Source organism: Pteropus medius, unplaced genomic scaffold (genome assembly GCF_902729225.1).
Source record: "Pteropus medius unplaced genomic scaffold, Ma_sr-lr_union100, whole genome shotgun sequence".
Lineage (NCBI taxonomy): Eukaryota > Metazoa > Chordata > Mammalia > Chiroptera > Pteropodidae > Pteropus > Pteropus medius.
This window is the reverse complement of record NW_024349798.1, coordinates 5,022,571-5,045,274: the sequence shown is the minus strand read 5'-3', so window position 1 is coordinate 5,045,274 and position 22,704 is coordinate 5,022,571. Positions and strand designations below refer to the sequence as shown.

The 22,704-nt window shown below is 57.3% G+C and overlaps 6 protein-coding genes across 8 annotated transcripts; 3 read left to right on the top strand and 3 right to left on the bottom strand.

Annotated features, from left to right (window-relative positions):
* Positions 1-810: 810 nt before the first annotated feature.
* On the top strand, positions 811-8,213 carry BICDL2 (BICD family like cargo adaptor 2). The gene is made up of 10 exons (XM_039885095.1): positions 811-849; positions 2,183-2,478; positions 4,856-5,071; positions 5,196-5,312; positions 5,414-5,560; positions 6,445-6,663; positions 6,748-6,897; positions 7,305-7,435; positions 7,688-7,808; positions 7,898-8,213. Exons 2-10 carry the CDS (start codon positions 2,197-2,199, stop codon positions 8,057-8,059), a joined length of 1,545 nt encoding a protein of 514 aa, XP_039741029.1. The 5' UTR covers positions 811-849; positions 2,183-2,196; the 3' UTR covers positions 8,060-8,213.
* Positions 8,214-8,366: 153 nt separating this feature from the next.
* On the bottom strand, positions 8,367-11,162 carry THOC6 (THO complex subunit 6). 2 transcript variants are annotated; one of them, XM_039885096.1, is made up of 13 exons: positions 11,024-11,162; positions 10,339-10,454; positions 10,169-10,233; positions 9,974-10,077; positions 9,848-9,885; positions 9,704-9,752; positions 9,512-9,583; positions 9,318-9,420; positions 9,185-9,234; positions 9,037-9,099; positions 8,828-8,938; positions 8,609-8,743; positions 8,367-8,529 (listed from the first exon to the last, which is right to left on the bottom strand). In XM_039885096.1, exons 1-13 carry the CDS (start codon positions 11,060-11,062, stop codon positions 8,449-8,451), a joined length of 1,026 nt encoding a protein of 341 aa, XP_039741030.1. In that variant the 5' UTR covers positions 11,063-11,162; the 3' UTR covers positions 8,367-8,448. The 2 variants fall into 2 exon arrangements, with proteins under 2 accessions (XP_039741030.1, XP_039741031.1); XM_039885097.1 differs by lacking the exons at positions 9,512-9,583; positions 9,704-9,752; positions 9,848-9,885.
* A 272-nt stretch (positions 11,163-11,434) lies between these two features.
* On the top strand, positions 11,435-12,743 carry HCFC1R1 (host cell factor C1 regulator 1). The gene is given in 5 exon segments (XM_039885103.1): positions 11,435-11,559; positions 11,864-11,920; positions 12,033-12,131; positions 12,133-12,159; positions 12,399-12,743. Coding segments are annotated over 5 exon segments (414 nt in total). The 5' UTR covers positions 11,435-11,464; the 3' UTR covers positions 12,535-12,743.
* A 248-nt stretch (positions 12,744-12,991) lies between these two features.
* TNFRSF12A (TNF receptor superfamily member 12A) lies at positions 12,992-15,038 on the bottom strand. Its single transcript, XM_039885102.1, has 4 exons — positions 14,878-15,038; positions 14,061-14,165; positions 13,712-13,846; positions 12,992-13,608 (listed from the first exon to the last, which is right to left on the bottom strand). The coding sequence occupies exons 1-4, from the start codon at positions 14,969-14,971 to the stop codon at positions 13,553-13,555; spliced, it is 390 nt and encodes a 129-aa protein (XP_039741036.1). The 5' UTR covers positions 14,972-15,038; the 3' UTR covers positions 12,992-13,552.
* A 109-nt stretch (positions 15,039-15,147) lies between these two features.
* CLDN6 (claudin 6) lies at positions 15,148-18,835 on the top strand. Of its 2 annotated transcripts, none has more exons than XM_039885100.1 (2): positions 15,148-15,768; positions 17,483-18,835. In XM_039885100.1, exon 2 carries the CDS (start codon positions 17,506-17,508, stop codon positions 18,169-18,171), a length of 666 nt encoding a protein of 221 aa, XP_039741034.1. In that variant the 5' UTR covers positions 15,148-15,768; positions 17,483-17,505; the 3' UTR covers positions 18,172-18,835. The 2 variants fall into 2 exon arrangements, with proteins under 2 accessions (XP_039741034.1, XP_039741033.1); XM_039885099.1 differs by having other exon boundaries at positions 17,478-18,835.
* A 178-nt stretch (positions 18,836-19,013) lies between these two features.
* CLDN9 (claudin 9) lies at positions 19,014-20,129 on the bottom strand. Its single transcript, XM_039885101.1, has one exon. It carries the CDS (start codon positions 20,127-20,129, stop codon positions 19,476-19,478), a length of 654 nt encoding a protein of 217 aa, XP_039741035.1. The 3' UTR covers positions 19,014-19,475.
* Positions 20,130-22,704: the final 2,575 nt, after the last annotated feature.

Sequence of the window (22,704 nt, the reverse complement as noted above, 5' to 3'; positions counted from 1 at the left end):
ATGTGGTTGGCAGTGTTGTAAACAAACAAGATAAAGTCAAGATTCTTGCCAAGAGAATTAATGGACATATTGAGCATATTAAGCACTCTAAGTGTTCGAGATAGTTTCCTGAAACGTGTGAAGGAAAATGATCAAAAAAAGAAGGAAGCCAAAGAAAAAGTTACCTGAGTTCAACTGAAGCACCAGCCTACCCCACTCAGAGCAGCATACTTTGTGAGAATGAATGGAAAGGAGACTGAGCTGCTGGAGCCCATGCCTTATGAATTAATGGCATGATAGGTTTTTTTTTTTTAAGACCTCTAATTGAGTAGGTGTCCTCTATCACAAAGAAATATTTAAAGAAAAAAAAATAGTCACGGGCATGTAAAGTACAGCATAGGAAATATAGTCAATAATACTGTAACTACTCTGAATGGTGCCAGATGGGTACTAGTTATCGGGGTGAACACTTTGTAAGGTATATATAAATGCCTAATCACTATGTTGTACACCTGAAACTAATATAATATTGTATGTCAACTTTAATTGAAAAATAAACATGTATAAATAAAAAATAATAATTTTCTATCCCACAAGACAGTTGTGAGGGGAAAGGAGCTGACGTAGATGCTTCCCGTGGTGTCTGCACACAATAGGCGCTCCATTAATGGCAGCAAGATAGGTCAGTGCCTCTGATCTGGGTTGAGGTGACTTTCCTTGGGCTCCGCCCGGCCATTTCGGCCACCAGGGAGCGCCCCAGCCCCGTCTGCGGCACCGCCCCCTTACCTGTGCGGGCAGTGCACCTGACGCCGCCTCCGGAAGAGGGGATCCGGGACTGCGGGGATCTCCGAGGGAGCCCGGCGTCGTCGGGTGAGAGCCTAGGGGGCGCGGAGAACAGACTCCTGACGGGCTTCGGGCAGGACAGAGGCCGGGCGAGTTGGCGCGGTTGGCTGGATAGCAGGGGCACCGGGACTGATTCCTGGGGCGGGGAAGCAGGGGAGGCCGGCAGGAAGGAAAGCGGTGGCTGGGCTTCGGACGCCTAGAGTTGAGGGTTATGACGCCTGGGTTGCGGTGCTAAATAGCAGCTCCGTGTGGGGAGGGGGAGAAGGAGGGTCGCCCTCTGGTTTCCAGAGCAGGGTCAGGCCCTCAGGGGCCACGTCAAAGAAACCCCCCAGGTGGGTCTGAGGGCAGCTGAGCTGGAACTCTTGTGACATCTGGGTCCTGCAGGTAGGGCTGGACTTAGACACCTGGTGAGGGGAGGAAAGGAACAGGGGTATGTGAGTGTGTGCACGTGCATGCGAGCGTGCATGGGGGGACCCCCAGAGGACTGCAGTGGAGTGTGCCGGGGAAGCCCCATGTATCCCCTCCCTCTAGAGCCCCTGAACTGCCAGGCTCTGGGAGGCCCTAGGGAAGCGCCACCAGGCTCCCATCCCCAGGGGCCGGCTGGTGAGTAAACAGGAACCTGGATTGGCGAGGCAGCAGTTGCTGGCACAACCTGTTACCTCGCCCTGCCCTGGGCCGCCTGACATTTGGGCCCTTGGAAACTGGAGGACGGAGCCAACACTCCAGAAGGGGAAGGCTCAGGGTAGGGTCCGGGAACTTGAGTTCTGAAGGGTGGGGACCAATATACCTGGTTCCTGAGAAACTAGGAGAACAAGGTCAGGATATCTGGCAGGGCATCTGAGTCCTGAGGAGCTGTGGACCTGGGCTTCTGGAAGAGGAGGGGGCTGGATTGCTGGGGACTAAGGGGTCAGGACATCTAAGTTCCCAAGGCCCTGGTTTTGGAAGGAGAAGGGTCTAGCTTGTCCCTGAGTCTTGAGTCCCTAAGAACCTGGGTTCTGGGAAGAGTTTCTCAGCTGGTGAGTCTGGAAAGAGGAAAGCAGGGACCGTCATCAGGATGGCCCGTATCCCAGAGTACAGGGACAGGTTTTCTGGGAGCAGAGAATGTCTGCCAGAGACAGAAGGCAGGATAGCCCATTTCCTACTTCTCCCTGCCTTAATTTACCCTGGGGACATTAACAGAGTTGTGTGGTCAAAACATAGATCATTAACCCTTTGTGGTCTTGGCTTCAGGACTGGGAGGGCCAGTGGGCAGGTGAAGAATTAAGGGTGGGCCAAGTCTTGGCCAGCTAGGAGTGAACCCCGGCTGCAGAGTACAGTGTCCTGCAGCTACCTGTCCTCACAGACCTACCTGTCCTCACAGATGCTGCAGGCACCATGAGCTCCCCAGAAGGGCCAAGCTTCCCGTCGGGGCTGCTCTCGGGGGGCGCCTCCCCCAGTGGCGATGAGGGTTTCTTCCCCTTCGTGCTGGAGCGGCGGGACTCATTTCTGGGAGGTGGCCCAGGGCCTGAGGAGCCTGAGGACCTGGCCCTGCAGCTACAACAGAAGGAGAAGGATCTGCTGTTGGCCGCGGAGCTTGGCAAGATGCTTCTGGAGCGAAACGAGGAGCTGCAGAGGCAGCTGGAGATGCTGAGCACCCAGCACTCTGAGCGTGAGGAAGTGAGCTTGTGGCAGGGGTTGCAGGCAGGGGCAGGGGTGGGCAGGGGGAGGACAGGTAGGCAGGAGGAGGAAAGCCAGGTAGAGGATGCTTCTGGAATGGTTCAGGGCTGGGCCCATTCTCCCTGGCAGTGTTGTCCAGTGGTTAAGAACACGGACTCTGAGGATAAATCAAAACCTGAGTTTAGACTCTGCCTGACTGTGTGACACTGGGTAAGCTGCTTGCGCTCTCTGAATCTTGGATCCGGCTCCTAAGCGGTATAGTGCAACTCCAACAGTTACTGAGCACCTCTTCCCCACCTGGCTCTGAGCTAAGCACTTTCCATGCATCATCTCAGTCAATTCTCACCCAACTCTGTGAGGTAGGAACAGTTCTTCCTTTACCCAGTTTCTGTTGTCAGCCTCGCTGTCATCCTGAGGTCATATCTGGCCCCTAAATACTCTGGACTCCACTGACAACAGTGAATCCATGTCATCAGCCCCAACTGCTGCCCCAATCCCAACATGGGTAGCTTACTGCCCCACACCTCTCCACCAAACCATCTAATGGGTATCTCAACATAAGTGGCACTCAATTACGACCCATCACCCACTGTCCCCATCCCACCTTTCCATGGCGGCAGCAGATCCTCAGCATCTCTATGACCTCTTCTTTCACATGTGCAAGCCTTGTTGATTCTTCTAAACCAGATTCTGAGTCTACCCACTTCTTACCATCCCCGCAGCCTCCACGCTGTCTCAGCCTCCATCACCTCTGCCCCAGACACTGCAGCCACCTCCTCACTGGTCCTTAGCTTTTACTCTTGCTCTCTGAAGCCCATTCTTTATGGGGCAGCTGGAGGGATCTTCAAAAATTGTAAATCAGATCATTTCAGTCCTTGCTCAGAACCTCCCAATGGCTCCTCATCACACTTAGAATGAAACTGAAACTCCTCGTCAGGTCCTAAAAGTCTCCATGGCGGCCTCCCTGACCTCAGCTCAGCGTACCACGCCTCCTCCAGCAGGGCCTCTTTTCAGTTCCTTGAGTAACCCCAGCTTGTTCCCTCAGGGCCTTTGCACTTGCTGTTCCTTGTGTGTAGCCCTCTTCCTTATTGCCCTGCAGGAGTCAGTTCAGACATCACTTTTCTTGAAGGAGCCCCCACTCCACCCTGCTCCTCTTCATCACTTCCCAGGATTTCCTTATAGCCCTTACTGTCCCTCCAAAACGACCTAGTTCAAGCATGTATCCATTTGCCTCAAACTCTTTGGTCGCTAAGCTGTTTGAGGCAGAGAACTTGGTGGTCTTGCTTACTGCTGACAGTCAGACCCCAGAACAGAAGGAACTCAGGAAATATTGCATGATTGGATGGATGGCTGGATGGATAGATGGCTGGATGGATGGATGGATGGATGAAACATAGATATATTAAAGAACTTGCCTGAACACAAAGCAGCAACAGGGCTGGGCACCAGCCAGGACAATTGTAACCCAATCCTGTGGACTTATTCTCAGAGCTGTGTCCACCCCACCCCACCCTGCCCCACCCCCCACAAATTTGATTAAGAGCTTGGCTGCCTGGGTGGAATCCCTGCTCCACTAACTCACTGTTTCCTTGGGCAAGGCATTTCACCTCTCTGAGCCCCAGTTTCCTCTGTAAAATGAAGATGTTAATGATTCTAATGCTAGTGAATTAAATGAAATAGTACAGGTAAAGCACTAGCACAGGACCTGGCAGTACTGCTATTAACTGTAGCAGCTATGTTGAGCATGGCCTTCCAGCTTTGAGAGTCTAAAGAGAGTTGGGGCCCGAGGCTGGCCCTCCAACTTGCCTGCCTCCCTTAGCTGGGCATCTGGGTTTGTCAGGCGCCTCCCCCTGCTAGTTGGACAGGTTTTAGGGAGGGCAGGCAGAGCCATGGGGCCTGGGTGGGGCTGGCCAGGGTTAATTAGAGGGAGCTGGCCAGGAGGAGCTAGGGGAGAGGGGCTGAGCAGAGGCTGGGCAGAAGCTAAATCTCCAGAGCCCCTGGGACACAGGTGTGTGAGACCATGGGTAGGGGCTTAAATTCTGCCAGACTCAGGCGCCAAAAACGGCGCCTGCGACCTCGGGTCCAGAAGCCCAGGCAGCAGCCAGAGGTGAGTGGGCATCAGCAAGCCCCACCCCACAGCCTAGGGTCAGCCCCTCCTTTCTGGCCTGGAAATTTCTCTCTACTGCTCCCCCTTCCTTCTCTCTGAGTCTTTGCATTTCACTCTCTCTGTCTGCTTCTTCCCTTACTGTCTCTTGCTTTCATGACTGTCTCAGAACCCCTCAGACTCTCTTTGGGTTTCTGTCTCTCCATCTTAGTCTCTCAGCATCTATTCCAGTCTCATCTTTCCCTCTTTGTTTCTGACCCTGTATCCCCACAGCAGCTACAGCAGGAGAACCATGAGCTCCGCCAGGGCCTGGCAGCACGGGGAGCCGAATGGGAGGCCAGGGCTGTGGAGCTGGAAGGGGACGTGGAGGCCCTGAGGGCCCAGCTAGGGGAGCAGCGCTCAGAGCAGCAGGACAGTGGGCGCGAGCGGGCACGAGCCCTCAGTGAACTCAGCGAGCAGAACCTTCGGCTCAGCCAGCAACTGGCCCAGGTAAGACAGCCCTGAGCTCAGGTCAGGGTTGGGGACAGACTCCAGGGTCCAGATGTGGGGGTGCCCAGGGCTTGGTGCTAAAGCTTGGGCCAGCTGACATCTCCATTTCCTCCCCTCTCCCTAGGCCTCCCAGACTGAGCAGGGACTTCAGAAGGAACTGGATGCCCTTCAGGGGCAGTGCCAGACTCAGGCCCTGGCTGGAGCAGAGCTGCGAACACGGCTGGAGAGTCTGCAGGGTGAAGTGAGTGCCAGCTAGGGCTGGGGGCCTGTTGAGCCAGGAAGGCTGCAGGCTATCTAGAACTGGTCTAGCACCTCCCCTCTAACTCTGAGGCCTTTTGCCAGAACCAGATGCTGCAGAGCCGACGGCAGGACCTGGAAGCCCAGATCCGAGGCCTGCGTGAGGAAGTGGAGAAGGGTCAAGGCAGGCTACAGGCAACCCACGAGGAGCTGTTGCTACTGCGGCGTGAGAGGAGGGAACACAGCCTGGAGGTGACCGGGGGGTTGCGGTGTGCGGGTACATCCAGCTGGGACCTTAGCCACTGCCTCAGGTCTTCCTGGGAGATGAGGTCAGAGCTGGGTCACTATGAGCCCCAGCAGCTGGGCCATGAGAGCACAGGCATTAACCCAAGGGCAAGTGGGAGCCATGGAAGGGTATTAAGCAGGGGTGGTATACTCTTAGAATGCAACAGAGCCAGGCAGCTAGGCGGTCAAAGAGGGGGCTGAGGGTAGAGCTCAAGCCAGAAATGATGAGGACCTGGACCAGGTCTGGGGCAGCGGAGATGGAAAAAAGGGTATGAAGAGGCAGAATGGCCTGATATTTGAGATCTCAGGAGTTTGCGCTTCGGGGTTAAATTTTCTGGGTTCCTATCCCAGTATCCCTTCTTATATTGTGAGACCCCAGACTCAGTTTTCCCATCTGTGAGATGGGATGGTAATGAGACCTCTGGTGAGCGTGTGAGGCACTGAGCACAGCGCGGGCTTAGAAAGCTCAATCAATTCTAGATGTTAGCAATTAGTGAAAAAGGCTGACAGGTTGGGAATGGGGCGGGGCTTTCTTCGAGATTCCCAGGTGGGGTGAGACTGAAGGGAAGGTGATGGGAGTCTTTAAAGCCGGGTGCCCGCGCGCGCCCTGTTTTATGGGCAAGGAAATTGGTACTGGCCAAGAACTGCGCGTCCCAAGGCCGCCCAGCGATACAGAAGGGAGAACAGGTTCTGGCTGCTGGGGTGCGCCGATGCCCAGAACCGCCTGGCTCTCCACGGCGCGCCGGCTCCCCCTGGAGGCGGGCCGCGGAATGCCTGCAGCCAGCGTACCTGGCTGACCGCTCAAGCTTATGTGTCTACCTACACTTGTCTTTCTAACCATGGGTGCACAGCTGGAACGTGCGCGCTCCGAGGCCGGGGAGGCGCTGAGCACGCTGCGGAGGTTGCAGAGGCGCGTCTCGGAGCTGGAAGAGAATTCGCGCCTCCAGGACGCTGACATGTCGGGAACCTCACTGCAGTCAGAACTTGCCGATAGCTTTGACGGTGATCAGCACCAAAACGCAGATGGACGCAGAAATTCCGTGGTGAGCTCACGGCCCACCAGTCCCAACGTGAGCCATCCAGGAGGGCTGCAGACTACACCCTTCTTTCTGAGGAAGTTCAACACCTCGCTAACCAATTCCTTTGGTGAACAGACCGCTATGTCCCCGGAGACCCAAGAGATGTCCAATCACCAGCCTTTGCCCCAGGAGGAGAGCTTGGAGCCTCCCAAGAAGCGAGCATCCCTGAGCCCAGGGGAAATACTGGAGGAGAAGGAGGCGGAAATGGCCCAGCTGCAGGATGAGGTGTGTGTACGTGGGGGGCAGGGGGGGATTGCGCTGGGTACAGAGCCCTAATTTCTTTATTCTATCTACAATTCTGAGCCTTTGTCCACTAATCTCCCTCTACCTGGATCACCTTTCACCGCAACAAACTTAGTCATGCTTCAAGAGCCACCTTCCTCAGGAAGGCTTCCTGGACTGCATCCCCCCCTTAGTACCACCTCCTAATGCTTCTCCATACAAACTTATACCACCCAATTAGCCCCTCACCAACATGGGGGCTCATACAATTCATCTCTAGCACAGGGCCACAGCTGCCTGGGATGTTTGTGGAGTGGGCAAGGGAGGGCTGGAGCCCGGGCTGCTGGGAAGAGCAAGAGCTTGGAGACCCAGAAGCCTACCTGCATCTCTGCCACCTCTCTTACCCGCAGGTCGAGCTGCAGCGGGCAGAGCTACAGTCCCTGCGGGAGGAGATGCGAAGGCAGAAGGAGCTGCGAGAGCAGGAGGACCTCGAGGAGGCCCTAAGCAGCGCCCTCTCTGATAGGGAGGAGGCAGTGAATAAGTGAGTGAGCCTGCCTCTGCCACCATTTACTACCTCCCCAGTGGGGCTGCGGGCCCCCAGAGAACTCTGGTCTTTCTAGGCCTCACTCATGATTTGGATTATAATTATTCCTACTCCAACCCAAGGGCTTTCTAACCTCCTTGGTTTCGGTGTTACTAGTCCCACTCAAGCTGGGGTCCAGGAGCCCCCGAACCCCCTGCTCGCTGAGGCCCCAGTGCCCTCCTACCCTCTCTCTGCCCCTTTCGCTTTCAGGGCCCTGGAACTGTCCCTGGAGCTCAGCCGCGTCTCTCTGGAGCGGGACTCTCTTTCCCGGGAGCTGCTTCGCACCATCCGCCAGAAGGTGGCGCTGACACAAGAGCTGGAGGCCTGGCAGGTGAGGGGTAGGGGCCGGAGGGGCGGGGTCTACAGGAGGCGGGGCTGGTGTGCTGACCCGCCCTTCCCGCCCGGTTGACCTGCCTGCAGGACGACATGCAAGTGGTGATTGGGCAGCAGCTGCGCTCCCAACGCCAGAAAGAGCTGAGCGCAGCAGGATCAGCTCCGCGGCGCCCTGCTCCCCGCTTCTCGCTGCGCCGGGGTCCTGGGCCCGCCGGCGGCTTCTTCAGCAATCTCTTCCGAAAGACCTGAGAGCCTGGCCAAGGGGCCTGTCCTTGACCTCTCGGGCTCACTTTCCTCTTCTGGCCAATGGAGCAACAGGGCCTCCATTGTCTTCCAAGGGAAGTTGGGCAGGGGCCAGCTTTGGGGACCAGGGGCCCCAGGTGGGTGGCGGGGCAAGGTGAGGCAGAACAATCTATTTTTTGAATCTATATAGGTCTTATCCTTTCTAGGCCCCCTGGCCCTGACATGCCCCAGAGTGTGTGAGTATTTATTAAGAGTAATACATACATAAATCATTATACCGACTTGGTCTCCATTCTTAGGAAGAAAGTGCATGGAAAGAAAGCTTGAAATTTTATTCGTAAAAAGAAACAAAACAGTCCAGACCCTGGAATGGGGAGGTGGGGTGTTGCTGGAGGTCAGAAGGAAAGGGAGAAGGCTCGGTAGCCAAGATTGGTGAAGACATCCACCCGGCAGCTGTTGCCTGCAGCTGTCAACACCTGGAGGCAAGAGGAGGGTGACTGACCTACCCACACACCCTAGCCTCTCAGTATCCCCACAGCTCCTTGCAGGACCCACCTTGCACTCTGGTGCCGCTGGCTGCTGGTTGAGGCTGAGGCTGAGCAGTCCTGGGGAGGAGCCAGGTACCTGGGCCTTAAGCTCTCCACTCAGCTGCCACTGGTTGACACAAGGGCCCTGGCCGGCTGACAGAATCTAGAGAGCAGGGAAGAAACATGGGGATTAGGGTTGGAGAGAGGAGATGGGAAAGGGTGGCAAAATCAAGACAGAGAGCCTCACCAGGTCCTGGTAGAAGGTGACATGCTTCTGTGGTGCCCGCATGGGGAAGATGGTGGTGGGTGTGGAGGATCGGAGGTGCCAGAGGGTGAGTGCTGGGCCCCCTCCACAGACCTGGGCAGAAAGGTGGGAGTCCCAGCCACCATGAGCTACAGGCTCTCAGCTGGTAGGGCCCAGAGCTGCCACCCCATCCTGTACTTTGCCCGGCTCACCATCCAGTCTGAGTCAGTTGCCAAGCATCCAATCCAGCGCCCATTTTGGGGCCTTGAGCACTCCTGGGAGACATGAGGGGAAGAAAGGAGGTGAAGTTGCACGTGATGTCCAGGGAGTAGGGAGGACAGGGTGTGGGTGAACCCTTACCTCGTGCTTGTAGACCTCGATCGTCTGGACTTCCTTGGCTGTGCGGAGGTCTGTGGAGAAAGAACCATAAGAGGCACCCTATCTGCCCCTGCTTCCCTCACCACTCTTTCCCTCCAACCGGATATTCCCTTACCCCAAAGCCGCACGGCCCCATCCTCGCCACCCGACAACACTTCAGGGCTCCGCTCCCGCAGTGCCAGGCAGTGAATATAGTCCGTGTGGCCCCGGAGAGCCCGCTATAGGGAGAGAGGCAGTGTCAGGATGAGATCCAGAAAAAATGCCTCTCCCCACTCCTCCCTGACTACCCCAGCTCCATGACCCTCTCACTGTGAAGGTCCCTGTCTCAAGGTCCATCGTATGCAACTGGCAGTCTCCCCCTGCCAGGATGAGGGAATTCTCCTGAAGAGGAAGGGAGGGTGGGATCAGCAGTCAATGTCAAATCAAGACAGTGATGGAGAAGGATCGAAGTATGGGCCAAGAACAAGGCAGAGTAAAGCCTTAGTTATAGAGGGCTCAGACCTTGGGAATAAGAAGCAAAGCATTGATCTCAGGCACTTCCAGGCTGGTCCTAGGGGAAGGATAGGGGAGGGAAAGTGGGGGTCAGCTCTGGTGAGGCAGCAGCTGCACCCCCATGTGCTCTCTGTTCACATGGCCCTGGCTCACCTGTATGGGGGCTGATGTCGCCACAGCTCCTTACAGCCCTTTGTGGAGGAAAACAATGGGTGACCTCAAAGGCTCTCTCAGGGGCTGGATGCCCCAGCGCCCCTTCCCCAGCTCCATACTTCTTACCTTCTTGAGAATCTCTGCCCAAAGCCAGGCCTTCACCTCTCCGTCACCAGCACTGAACAGATGTCGATCAGTGGAGACCATGCTATAGACAGGCCCATCATGGGCTAAACGGAAATGCAGAACCTGAGTGACTCTGTCCTGCTTCCCTCCTCTACCCTGGGGTCCCTGTAAGCCAGACTCAATGGCTACACTCACCTTGGAAGGTCACTACGGGCTTCTTACTTTCCTCTTTGGCCTCGGAACTCAAAGCAGCAGACAAGCTGAAGGGAGAGGGGGGCGGGATCTGAGTCAGAAGCAGGGGGCATCAGTCCCAGGAGGGCCTAGTGCCAGAGTTAATGGGTGGTATGGAGCAGGGGCGAGAGTACCTGAAGATGGCTATCTGCCCATAATTGTTGCCAGCTGCAAGGAACTTCCCGCAGGGTGAGACACTCTGGGAGAAAACAGTCATGTGCAGCCGCTGCAGGGCCTGAAACACTTCCATCTGTGGGGAGAGGCTGGATGAAGGCTGTCTGAGACCTTCCATCCACAAACTCCTTCCTGGTTCCCCTGCCACCAGTTGGGCCACTGCCCAAACTTCTCAGCTTTTTGAGGCGCACTAAGCAGGCACCTGCCCATACAATTCCAGTAGTGGTTTCAAGAAGAGGGTGAGGAAGGGGAAAGTTGAGTCGCTAATGCCTAGTAGGACCTTAAGCAAGCCCCAGCCTCTCCTCCAAGTTTCTTCAACTGTCAAATGGAGCTCACAAGAGATTCTGTCACGATTGGATGAGTTACTGTATATAAAGAGTTTTGCACAGGGCTGCCTCATAGAAAGCGCATAAACAGTGGCTCTATTACCCCAATACAGAAAAACGTCCTGCCTTCTAAATCCTACTGACTTTCACATTAGGTCCCTGAGGTATTTCTGGGTTACTCTTCTGTCCCCGGGGTCAGAAGCCGAGTCGCACTGACCAGACCACACAAAACAGGGCTCAGGATACGATTCATCCGCTCCCTACGAGCCAGGCATGGACTACAAAGCCCATAAGGCACCGCACACCACGCACGCCTCACCTGACCCAGAGGCACCGCCTGCGGCACAGCTCGCTCCATCGCGAGAACTACACGTCCCAGAGTGCTCCGCGCGTAACGCAGCCTCACGCGTCCCGACGTGTCACTGAGCGGCACACCACCACCGAACCTCACCGCCCCAATACCGCCGGTCGCATCGGCGCGCAGGCGGCCGCTGCGTACCACCGGAAGCCCAGGAGCCGAGGTGACCACTGCGAAGATCCTCGACACTTAAGTGGCGCCTACCACAATCCCGCTACACTGGGTCCCCTCCCCCACGGAGCACACCCGCCTTCCAGCCGCGCGCCAACTGTCTTCCAAGCCTGCGCGGAATCTTGTCGTTACGCGCGCCTAAAGCCACGCCTCTCACGTTGGCCACGCCCTCGAAGGCTCCGCCCCTGTCGTCCGGTTCCCGCCCCTCTACCCACAGAACTCCGAACCCCAATGATCCTTCAGCAATCTCCGGAACGAGGACCCCCGGGTCAGGCCCTGCGCGACCCACGGGCCGCCTCGGGGGCACCTCGAGGCCTGGACGCGAGGTGTGTGTTGGGGGGGGCCCTGGGTGGACCTGGCCCAGGGGCGCAGGAACTTTATCTGGGAGCTCAGGGTTGATGTGCAGGATGACACTCGGTGTGGCGAATCAGCAGGGCCTGGGTATAAGTGCAGACGGGTTTGGAGACTTCTGAGGCAGGCTGCTGGATGGCCCAGGAGAGTAGGGGTGACTTAGGCATCAGCTGAAAGGGATGAGCTGAGCGTTCCTGGTTTACCCTGCAGGCTCAGGCGAGCAGATCTTGGATATGGGGCCAAGAGGGTGGAGTGCACCTGGCTCTTTTTTCTTCCCAGCTCCCCTCCCCGAGGAGCTGTGCCCATGAGCACCAAGCGGCGCCTGGAGGAGGAGCAGTGAGTTTGAGGGCAGGGAGGGACTCCCAACGAGACCTCTTGTCACCTCAGGTCCCCATCAGCCTGCTTCCTCTGAATATCCCAGCCTGCCAGCCTCTCGGTCTCTCCCCAGGGAGCCTCTGCGCAAGCAATTCCTGTCTGAGGAGAACATGGCCACCCACTTCTCTCGACTCAGCCTGCACAATGACCACCCTTACTGCAGCCCCCCATGGCTTTCCCCCAACTCTGTCCCCACTCAGGTAGGCACCATCCCCACTATCCACCGGCTGGGTCTTCTGGAGGATCACACCCGGTCCTGGGAGCCAAACTCTAAGCCCTGCCTCATCTGCTATTTTTAGCTTTTAGTCAACCTGTCATTCCTCATCTTGGCTCCTTAGATGGTGCCAGTAGCCAGGGAGCCCCTGGGGACCTGAACCTGGTTTGGGGGTGGCTCTGCCCCGCCAGCCTCAGCCATCTGCCCTGTCATTTCCTCTTCCAGGAGCCCTTGTTCTGAGATGCTTCTCTGGCGATACCCTGGAAACCTGATCCCTGAGACCCTTCGGCTTCTGAGGCTGGGGGACACCCCTTCCCCCCATTATCCTGCAACTGCAGCTGGGGACATAATGGAGTTCTGAGTGCTGGCAGTCAGTGCCTCTCCCCAACAACGGAGACCAACTCCCCCACAAAGCAACCAGCTGCCCTGCTTTTTCTCCAGACCAGGCCTCTGGGCACCAGGACATGAGCCTCAATGAATCCTGAGGTTGGGAGGGGCAGGAAAGACAGCAGCAGGGAAAGGGAGGCATCCCCTCCACACACCAGAACTGAATAAAGATTACTAAGCTGATGAAGGCTTTAGTCTGGAACCTGGGGCCTTTGGAAAGAGGGAGGGCAGGGCTCGGGCACTCGATACTAGGGTTTCTCCTCAAGATCTTCCCTGGAAAACGGTCAGGGCCAGGCCAGGTCCTGGCAGGCTGGGCTCAGGCATTGAGAATGTGTGAGTCAGAGCCTCACCCCCGCCCCCGCGGCTGTCTGACTCACTCCTCTTTCCATCTCTGGGAAGTCAGGCTGGGGATCATGCCACTCTCCAACCTCTTAAAGTTAAAGATTCTTTTATTAATAAATTCTCCCACCCCTCCAAACTTTCTCCCCAAAATAAATATCTCCCCCCCTTTGAGGGTTGGGGGGGGCAGTGTCTTAGGGCCAGCCCCCCTAGAGGGCCAGCCCCCTAGTGTTAGGAACAGGTCCCTAATCCCCCCCGGCTAACACCCCAATGCTGGAATTTCAGCACATCTTTGTGGGTGGGGCTTGGTGTTGTGTCTGTCCCTCAGGTCAGCCTGGCCCCCAGGCCATGGGGTGCAGGACCCTTGTGCAAATGTTGCGGTTCTTTAGTGTCGACTGTTAGGTGTGAGCCAGTCTGGGTCTCTTTTTCTGTCCTGGATCCAGAGACAGGGCAGTCAGATACCTTGGAAGTCTCTTCTGAAGCCTGGGTCCAGGCCTCAGAGAAGTGATTCACCTGTCATCCCCCATCCCTGCACACTCCTGTGGCTGGAGCAGCCTGGCTCTGGCTGAGCCTCAGAGGCAGGGGCTGGCTCCAGAATGAATGAATGAATGAATAAGTGGGTGTGGCCTCCTGCTGGCAGGGTATCCTCATTGTCACTGGATCAGTGCTACTCCAGGACAGCCTTCCCCGCCGGTCTCCTCTATGGGGGCTGCAAGATAAGAAGAGGGGTCATCAAGAGCGGGAGAGGGTGGGGAAGAGATGTCGAGGAGTGATGGACGGGTGGGCGGGCAGGCAGGCCAGGGCACACTTACTGGTAAACTTCTCTCTCCTGCGGCACCGTCTCCAGACCAGGAAGCCGGAAAGCAGCCCCAGCACGAGGGCCAGGCTCAGGGCTCCCCCTAAGATGGGCCACAACAGCTGGAAGGAGGCTGGAGGGGCCGCAGTGCCTGGGAGTGAAACTCAGTAGTCAGACCTCCCCTCTCCGGACCTGCCCCACCCACTAGATCTGAGCCTCAAGTCTCTCCTTCAGATGGCCCCTACCAGGATTAGAGGCCCTTTCCTACTCCCCACCCACCACATTAATTCCCAGGTCTGAAGTCCTTCAGCAACTCTCTTCCCCGAGTCAGTGTCTGCTCGCCTCTGGCCCTGCCCGCTACTCACAGCCCAGGCAGAAGTCGCTGTGCGGTCTTGCCGGGCACGACGCACAGTCCATGCACTTGTCGAGGTCTGCGCTCCAGGAGCTGCCGCGAGAGCAGGGGGTGGTGCCTGGGGAGGGGGCTGTGGGTCAGAGGCTGGGGGCGGGGCGCAGCTATTCTGGGGGTTGAGGTCAGGGTCCGCCGGCTCGAATAACGTGAGTCACCGGCGCCCTCCTCCCGCATTCCTCACAGGTGACCGCACGGCCCGACCGGGACACTGCAGCGCGGGGGGGAGGGGGGCGTAGAGCGGGAGGGGGGATCAGGTCCCCACAACCCTCCCCCCCGCCGTCGGCGGGTGACTCATTCCTGGGCACCAGGCCCGACCCCGGTCCCTCCCCCCACATAGCTGGGCACTGAAGTCACCGGATGGAAGGGGGCACCCCACATGGTATCGGGGCACAGACCCCCGTGCCTCTCTACAGCCCCCCGCTACGACTCTTCGGCCACTGGGGCTGGGCAGACCTGGTGTTGACCAGGCTTGGGCTATGCCCCTTCACTGAATGAGACAACCCGCCCTCAAAATTTTTCCACTTCCGAATCCAGACTTTAAGGACAGCAGCCCCCGAGTTGGACAGGCAGACAACTGAGGCCCGTACTGAGGATGACACTCTGAGCGAGATGGGACCTCCCCTGGCTAGGGAGTGTGGTGTCTGGAGACTTGATCCAGGATCCCATGTCCCCTCAGTTCTACCCTCTCTTCTAGACACCAAAACCTGGTCCCCGATCCCCGGCTGGGGAGTCCCTGGCCCTCACGCCCAACCCCTTATCCGCGCCCAGCGTACCTGGCACCCGCTCCCCGGCTGCGGCGCACAGCAGCGCCAGCCCGAGCCCCAGCACGAGGAGTCGCAGCAAAGGGCACAGCGGGCCGGGAGCCATTGTGAGCGTCCCACGGCCGCTGCTGTCTACGACCGCCGCCCGCGGCCCGCCGCCGGGACAGACAGCATCAGCTCCGCCCCCGCCCCCGCCTTCCGGGGCAGACCCCTTGCCTCCGCCAGCCCATCGGCCCGCCCCTGGATGCCCCGCCCCTCCCGGCCCGCTAAATTCAGTCATTCGCTTTGCAAACATCCCTGAGAGCTAGGGGCCGGGACCGTAGGGACGAAGACCTGACTGCCCTCTCGGTGCTCAGGTCCCGGAGGTTTGGGATGAAGGGGGATCAGATGTGAAATCACACATTGCAGAGCTAACTGCAGCTTTCGTAAGGGCCCCGGGGGTATAACAAAAGCATAACCAAAAAATGATAATGCTTCATTTCTACCTTAGGACATGATTACCTACTAAAATGTAGGTTCGTTGTCTCCATTTTGCAGAGTATGAAACCGAGGCTCAGGAAGCTTAGGTGAGTTCCTGAGGTCACAGCGTTAGTAAGTGGCAGAGCCGGGAGCTGAGACCCAAGCTCCGTCTGGCTCCCTGCCCTGCGCCCTGACCCACTGGGGGCCGCGACTTGAGCCGCTAATGTCCCCACAACCGAGCCAGGTGTAGGCGCAGCAGCCCCAGTCTCGAGCGCCCCCGATTGACGAAGCTGGGATTCGCGAGCCCGCGGCGGTCTGGACTGGGGTCTCTGCCCCTCCCCGGGGCGGTGGTCCAGTGACGTCACCGCCTCTTTAAGACCCCGCCTCCGCCCCATCCCTGCATTCGTCTCGCTCTTACGAATCTCTGCGGACTCTCCTTCTCAGGTGAGCCAGTGGGCAATGTACATGTTGTAAGAGAGAAAGTGGATGCCTCGACGAGCGGGGTGCAGGGGGTGTGGCCCGTTGGAGAACTTGGAGTGATCTCCTGGAGGCGGCCACCGTAGCCGACGAGTCTCCCAGCGCGGGGCTGCTCGGAAGCCGCCGAGCAGATCGAGTCCTTCTGCAGCTCATGAAGGGTTAAACGCTCCTCCTCCCCTCCCGTGGGACAAAGGCACCGAAACCGGGTGCCCCTCCCCCACCTGCGCTGCTCTCTGGGGCGGGCTCCCCTCCCCCTCACCTGCAGGAGCGGACCCTGAGTCGGCGCCGCCATTAAACTATCCTGGGCGCGCGGCTCCCAGGCTAGGGGTGGTGAGAACATCCACTTTCAGGCCGGGCTCCTAAGGAAAGTAGGGATTGAGAGCGGGCAGGGGCGCACTCGGACTGAGGCCGAGCTCATAGGGTATGAAAAGGAAATGGGTCGAGGGCAGAGGAGGGGCGCAGGGTGCCGAGGCCCGCGTGGCCCCGGCCCTAACAAGGCCAGACGCCTGGAGGCTAAGCAGAGGACTGGGACCAGCAAGGTCTGGCCCGCCCTGTCGGATATTCCCCCGACCTCTTCAGCTCCGGCCAGATAAGGTTCGGGCGCAAATGAGGAGTGGAGAGTGCCACCTGGCCACACTGCTGGGCTGGTGCTAGGTTTAGGTCCAAGCCGAGCGCTTTAGGCAATGGAGAGCCACAACAGGACCCTGAACAGAACTGATCCCGGTGGAGACCTCCAACACTAAGTGGGTGTGAGGGGAGACAATGGGGTCACTGAAGCAAAGGACCTAGTTCACTGGATAGACCCTAAAAGTTTTAGCTCCTTTTAGGGAAGTCGTAGCCTGAGAGCATATTGGGCAAGAATATACAAGAAAAATGTCCCTAGCCTTTGGGAGTATGTTCTGTGGCCTAGGGGAGGGCAGAAGAGCAGGACCCAGGGAGGCAGCCCTGGCCTTTGGGAAGGAAGTACTTTTGGATGGGAGGGGTTTTTTCTCATCTCCCGCTCCTGGAGGTATTGGCTGGACTGGGGCAGGCCACGTGGAGACTGGTGGGCCGCCCAGATACAAGATCTTTAAGATCAAACTGGTAACCACCTACCTGGGATACAAACCATCTTGGTATGAGGGGCTTGGACACTCCTGTTGGGTTGTGGGAGGAAACATGGATCTCTAATCTTGGTCTTGAAACTGACAAGTTTTGAGCCTGTTACTCATGGCTAGAGCCAACCTCTCATCTGTGTGCCCTGTGGAAAACATCTGTAAACTTTGCTCTGTCTCTTCATCCCCTTTTTGCTGCTTTGCTGTTTGATAAAATGTACCCAAAGTGGCTGAAGCTAGGGACTAGCATTTGCATAGGCTTTATATTTTACTTCACTTACACTCGAAACAGCCAGGACCAGATGGCTTACTTATTCCTTATTGTAAGCAAGTGCTTGTCACATAACGAAGGAAAAATAAATAAATGCTAAAGCATTAAATGCTCATTTTGCCCATGAGAAAATAAGGTTCAAGGAGCATACTCTGCCTATGTTACAGGACATGGTGTCCCAACTTCCATAGTTTATACTCTTGGTGTCCTGCGTTCTTTGTGGCTGTGGCACATGGCATGGGGATTAAGTAGCACTCATTGGGAACAAGGGGTCTGGGCCAGCAGGTCTTAACATTACTTATGTCTCCCAGTGCAGCTCCTCTCAGCTTCAATCTCACCATGGCCTCTGCTGGTCTGCAAATACTGGGGATCATCCTGACGCTCCTTGGCTGGGTGAATGCCTTGGTGTCCTGCGCCCTGCCCTTGTGGAAGGTGACCGCCTTCATCGGTAACAGCATCGTGGTGGCCCAGGTGGTGTGGGAGGGGCTGTGGATGTCCTGTGTGGTGCAGAGCACGGGCCAGATGCAATGCAAGGTGTACGACTCAATGCTGGCACTGCCCCAGGACCTGCAGGCCGCCCGTGCCCTCTGTGTCATCACCCTCCTCATCACCTTGGTGGGCCTGCTGATCTACCTAGGTGGGGCCAAGTGCACCACTTGTGTGGAAGACAAGGACTCCAAGGCCCGTTTGGTGCTCACTTCCGGGATCATCTTTGTCATCGCAGGGGTCTTGACCCTGATCCCCATCTGCTGGACCGCCCATGCCATCATCCAGGACTTCTACAACCCTCTGGTGGCAGAGGCCCAAAAGCGGGAGCTGGGGGCCTCCCTCTATCTAGGCTGGGCGGCCTCTGGCCTTTTGTTGCTGGGTGGTGGGCTGCTGTGCTGCACCTGCCCCTCTGGGGGGTCCCAGGGCTCCAACCATTACCTGGCTCGATACTCGGCATCGGCCCCACGTGCCAACTCTCAGGGTCCCTCTGAGTACCCCACAAAGAATTATGTCTGATGTAGGGTAGGAGAGTGGGTCTCCCTTGATAGTGGAGCCTACCCCCTGAGCTGGAATCATCAAGATGCATGACAGCTTTAGGGTTGCTTTTATCTTGGTTTTGCTTTTTATTTGGGATGGGTGGGATTTTTTTTTTTAATCCATTTGATAACCACCAAACCAAAAAGAAACTCAATCTTCCACTTGGGCTCTGCCGCTGGCATTTCTCACCTTTGGGTGATGAAACCAAGGATGTGACACTTCAGTTTCTGGATTTCTCCACCCTGGACATTCCCATCTTGGAGGTCAGCTTGGAGCTGTGGCCGTAGGGTGAAGGCTGCTTGCTGGCCAGGTGTTTTGTGACAAGATGCTTTCACAGTCTGTCTCCAAAGAGTTTTTGCTGCTGTTGGGGCAGTTCCTCCCTGGGCTTGAAGAGACAAGCCCCGCCTTGCTGGTCAGGCCTCTGGAGCTCCAGGGGCTTTTGAGCCTCAAATAACCTCTCCAAGAGCAGGTGATTAAGTTACCAAAGAACCTTCTACCTCCAAAGCTTCTGTCTCTTCCGACCTGAGCCATGTCCCAGCCATACTCTAAACCCCTGAACCTCTCACCTCCAGCCCCTGCACGCTTCTGTCATGCCCCGCCCACACTCACCAGTTTTTACTAAATAAAGTGTGTTTTGTTACTTGCCATTGGTGTTCCTGGGGGGCTGCTGAGTTCTAGCCTACTGTGAGGAGGTGAACGCCAACAACTAGCCTCCTTTATTCCCCCCCTGCCTTGCAGGACTTGGAGCAGGCCTTGGCCTGGCAACACTTGGGAGGCCACCTGGCCTTCCCTGCCCAATAACAGATCAAGGCAGCCAGAGGTACAAATACTCTATTTATTCTGGGGACTTGGATGGGAGCAGGAAGGACTGTGCTGGGCCTCCTGGCCTGGAGGAGATGCTTCACCCAGAGGACCTGGCCTGGACCTCTGGATGTAGTGGCGGCCAGGCGGGAGGAAACTACAAGGCAGGCAGAGCATGATCCTCTTGTTTTGAGCCAAGGAGCTCCTGCCCTTTGGGTGAGGCCCAGGTTCCAGGGGCAGGGGAGGGCTCAGGGAGGAAGAACAAGAGGGCCGGCCTAAGTCTTGGACAGCAGAAGAAACAACTGGGCAAGAGAGGCAGGGACAGGCCAGGAAGTGAGAACCTATTGAGGAGGGTCTGGTCTCAGCTAGGCCATCTGAGACTATCCCAGCAGCCATGCTTGGCTGGAACCAAGTGAGTTTCACTTGTGGGAGGGGTTGACAGAGGTAGGGCCTAGAGAGGACATCAAGCACAAGGGGAGATTTCATACGTAGTCCCTCTTATCCATCCCAGATGTGCCAGAACGGGAAGGGATGGAATAGCCCAGCCTGGGTCCACGGGGCCGTTCGATCTGGGGTGGAGGACAAGTGCAGCAGAGGAGACCCCCGCCCAGCATAAGCAGGGCAGCTGCTGCCCAGCCCAGGTAGAGAGAGGCCCCCAACTCTCGCTTGAGGGCCTCGGCCACCAGGGGGTTGTAGAAGTCCTGGATGATGGCGTGGGCTGTCCAGCAGACAGGGATGAGAACCAGGATGCCTGAGAGGAGGAGGATGACCCCCGCTGTGAGCACAATGCGAGCTTTGGCACCTTCGTCCTCCACGCAGGTTGTGCACTGGGCACCAGTGATGGCCACCAGAAGGCCAAGCAGGGCCAGCAGTAGAGCGATGACGCAGAGGGCGCGGGCAGCCTGCAGGTCTTGGGGTAGTGCTAGCAGTGAGTCATACACCTTGCACTGCATCTGGCCTGTGCTCTGCACCACACAGGACATCCACAGCCCCTCCCATACCACCTGGGCCACCACAATGCTGTTGCCGATGAAGGCGGTCACCTTCCACAAGGGCAGGGCGCAGGACACCAGGGTCCCCAGCCAGCCCAGCACAGCCAAGGTCATGCCCAGGAGTTCTAGGCCAGCTGAAGCCATCTGCTCCCTCAGGTCTTCTCAACCCTTGGCGGCCTGGGTAATGGAGGAGTCGGTCAGACGCTGCCAGATAAGGGTTGTGGTGCCCACCAGTAAGCGGTAGTCAGTGTCCTCAGACCAGGACAGTCCTCACATCTGTGGGCCTCTTGCAGGGCATCTCCTCTCTCGGTGCCCCTCACAGGTGTCTCTGGCCCCTGACAAACACAAATCAATTTTACAGTCCTCAGCTGAGAGGCTGATGTCCCCTTAAGGGGCCCGTCACCCATCTGTTGCCCAGGGGCTGCTGCTCCTGAAACCCCGCAGTCACATCCTGGCCACTGTCTGACCAGCTGCACAGAACAACCCCCCTTCAACGACCCACCTTCAGGCTGGAGAGAGCCTCGTCCTCTCTGGCAGGCGCAGGTTTACAGGTTTACGCTGAGCAGTGCACCCTTGCTGGGTGCCGCCTGGGGACTGCTGGCTCCTAGCTGCAGGTGGGGGTGTTTTAAGGCCGAGGCAGGGGAGGAGCAGTGAGGCAGAGACTGGGGAAGCCAGTGCTTCGGGGGAGGAGGCAGAGGGGATGGTGGTGGTGTATGGGGTGGTGCCCAGTGTTAGGAAGGAACTGGAGGGGAAAGAACATCCATGAGAACCCAGGGATGAAGAAATGGGGAGACTGAGGATCAGCTGGAAAGAAGGAATGGGGGGCAAAATGTCATTGGCTCAGAACAGAGAAGAAGAGATGTTGAGGGGCTCAGCTTGCCTTGCTGAGCCGCCTCCCCCCCCAGCCACCCTCCCCTGCCATTCTTGCCTCCTCCGCCACCCCACCCCCCCCCCCAGTTCATCTCATGATGTAAACGCATCCCATCTCCATCTCCCCCAGTATCATGCACCCCCCCACCCATACCTACCTCCGCCTTCTCCACCCACTCTGGGGCTCTTCTGGAATTCGATCTTGTCTCCAGTCAGCCCAGTGGCCCTGGCGGCAGCTCCCGAGGGAGAAACCCCGCCCGCACTGTTTCCCAGGTGACAGGTGCCTGGAGCCTAGCTCAGGTGGCATCGTCCAGGCAACGGCCTAGAAAACCACCCCCTCACTTCTACCTCAGCTCAGGTGTGCCCTCTCCACCCCCTCCTCTGAAACTGGGGGCCTAGCTGAGCTGCTGAAGGTCTTTAGAGGCCAGGGAATAAAGAGCCTGTTGTGGAGGTGGGGGAAGGGCACTCAGAGCCTGGGGTGAAAGGGGAAGAGTAGCCAGGGCTGGAGCCCTGGGTGAGAGTGAATCCCAGGACCCCACTTATGTCTACGGGGAATGAGTAATCACTCTGGACGGGACACCACAGAGAAGGTCAACAGAGGTTAGGCCCAGGTGACTCAGGTGTCCCTGATCCCTGGCTCACACGCCTCAGAACAGACCCATTCCTGGAGAGCCCCTCAGAGCCCCGTGACTCCCTTTGTAGGGGGCAGCCTGGGAGTAGCACAGATCGTGGCTCAAATCCTGCCTCCTCCCCTCCCCCCTACCTGGGAGAGATCATGGAAAGTCCTTAACCACCTTAGGTCAAAGACCTCTTTGAGAAACTTCCTGAGACCCATAATCAGGAGCCTCTCATTTGCGGGGAGAGGTCATGAATTCCCTCAAGCCCTTCCTTGATGCTAAGAACTGAGGATTAGTGTGTGAAAATGGAGTGAGGGCAGATGAAAATTCTACTTTCCAGGGTGGTTGGTAGGATTCTCAAAGGCAGAGTTGGGCCCTCGCCTGGGAGAGCCTCTCACTTCCACTCCTCCTCCTGAGGAAGCCTGGAGGCCTAGCTGCCCTGGGAGGAGGTGCCCCTCAACAAGTGTCTGGGAGAGCTGGGAGGACCCCCAGGCACACCTGGTCACTGCACTGCTCTACTGCCCTGGGAGAAGGGAGAGCACTAGGTCACCTGATTAGTGAGGGCTTTATTTATAAATAATTCTAACTTCAGGTGGGTGCATTGCTCTGGGATGTGTTTAAAGATATTTTTGTAAGAGATTTATATTTTCATCAGATCTGCAAAGGGGTGGGTGACTCAAAAAAGCTTGAGAACCCCACCCCCTAAAATGGGGAGACTGAGGCCAGAGCCAGTCAGTGGGTCTGCATGATGGGCTCCGGTGGTTGGGGCTTCCTCCATGCCTGACGCCTCCTCACAGGGCCATGGGGCAGTGCTCTCCAGTATGAGGGGCAGCCTGGTGGCCCCTGGATGCCTGAGGATAAGGTGGAGGGCTGCTGATGACAGTGGACTGTGATGGGCACGGGAATCTTGGGGCCAGGTTTGTCAGCTCCTCCAGCCTCCTAGGCCTCAGATTTCATGAGGGTGGGTAGGGGGTGGCTGAGAAGAAGGGCAAACAGAAGCAAGCCTTCAGTAAGCTCTCTCTATGGCCTTCGGGACTGCCAGGAATCCAGCCCCACAGGTTTGGGCAGGTGTCAGGCCCACTCAGCAAGCCCCAGTCTCTGGAGGGGCCCACTGACCTGCCCATAAGGCCTCCTATTCTGGGCAGACCCAGCCCAGGGTCTTTTCTGTCCCCTACGGCCCCAGAGAAAGTCTGTCCTGCCTCAGACATAAGGTGACTGGGACATTGCCAGTT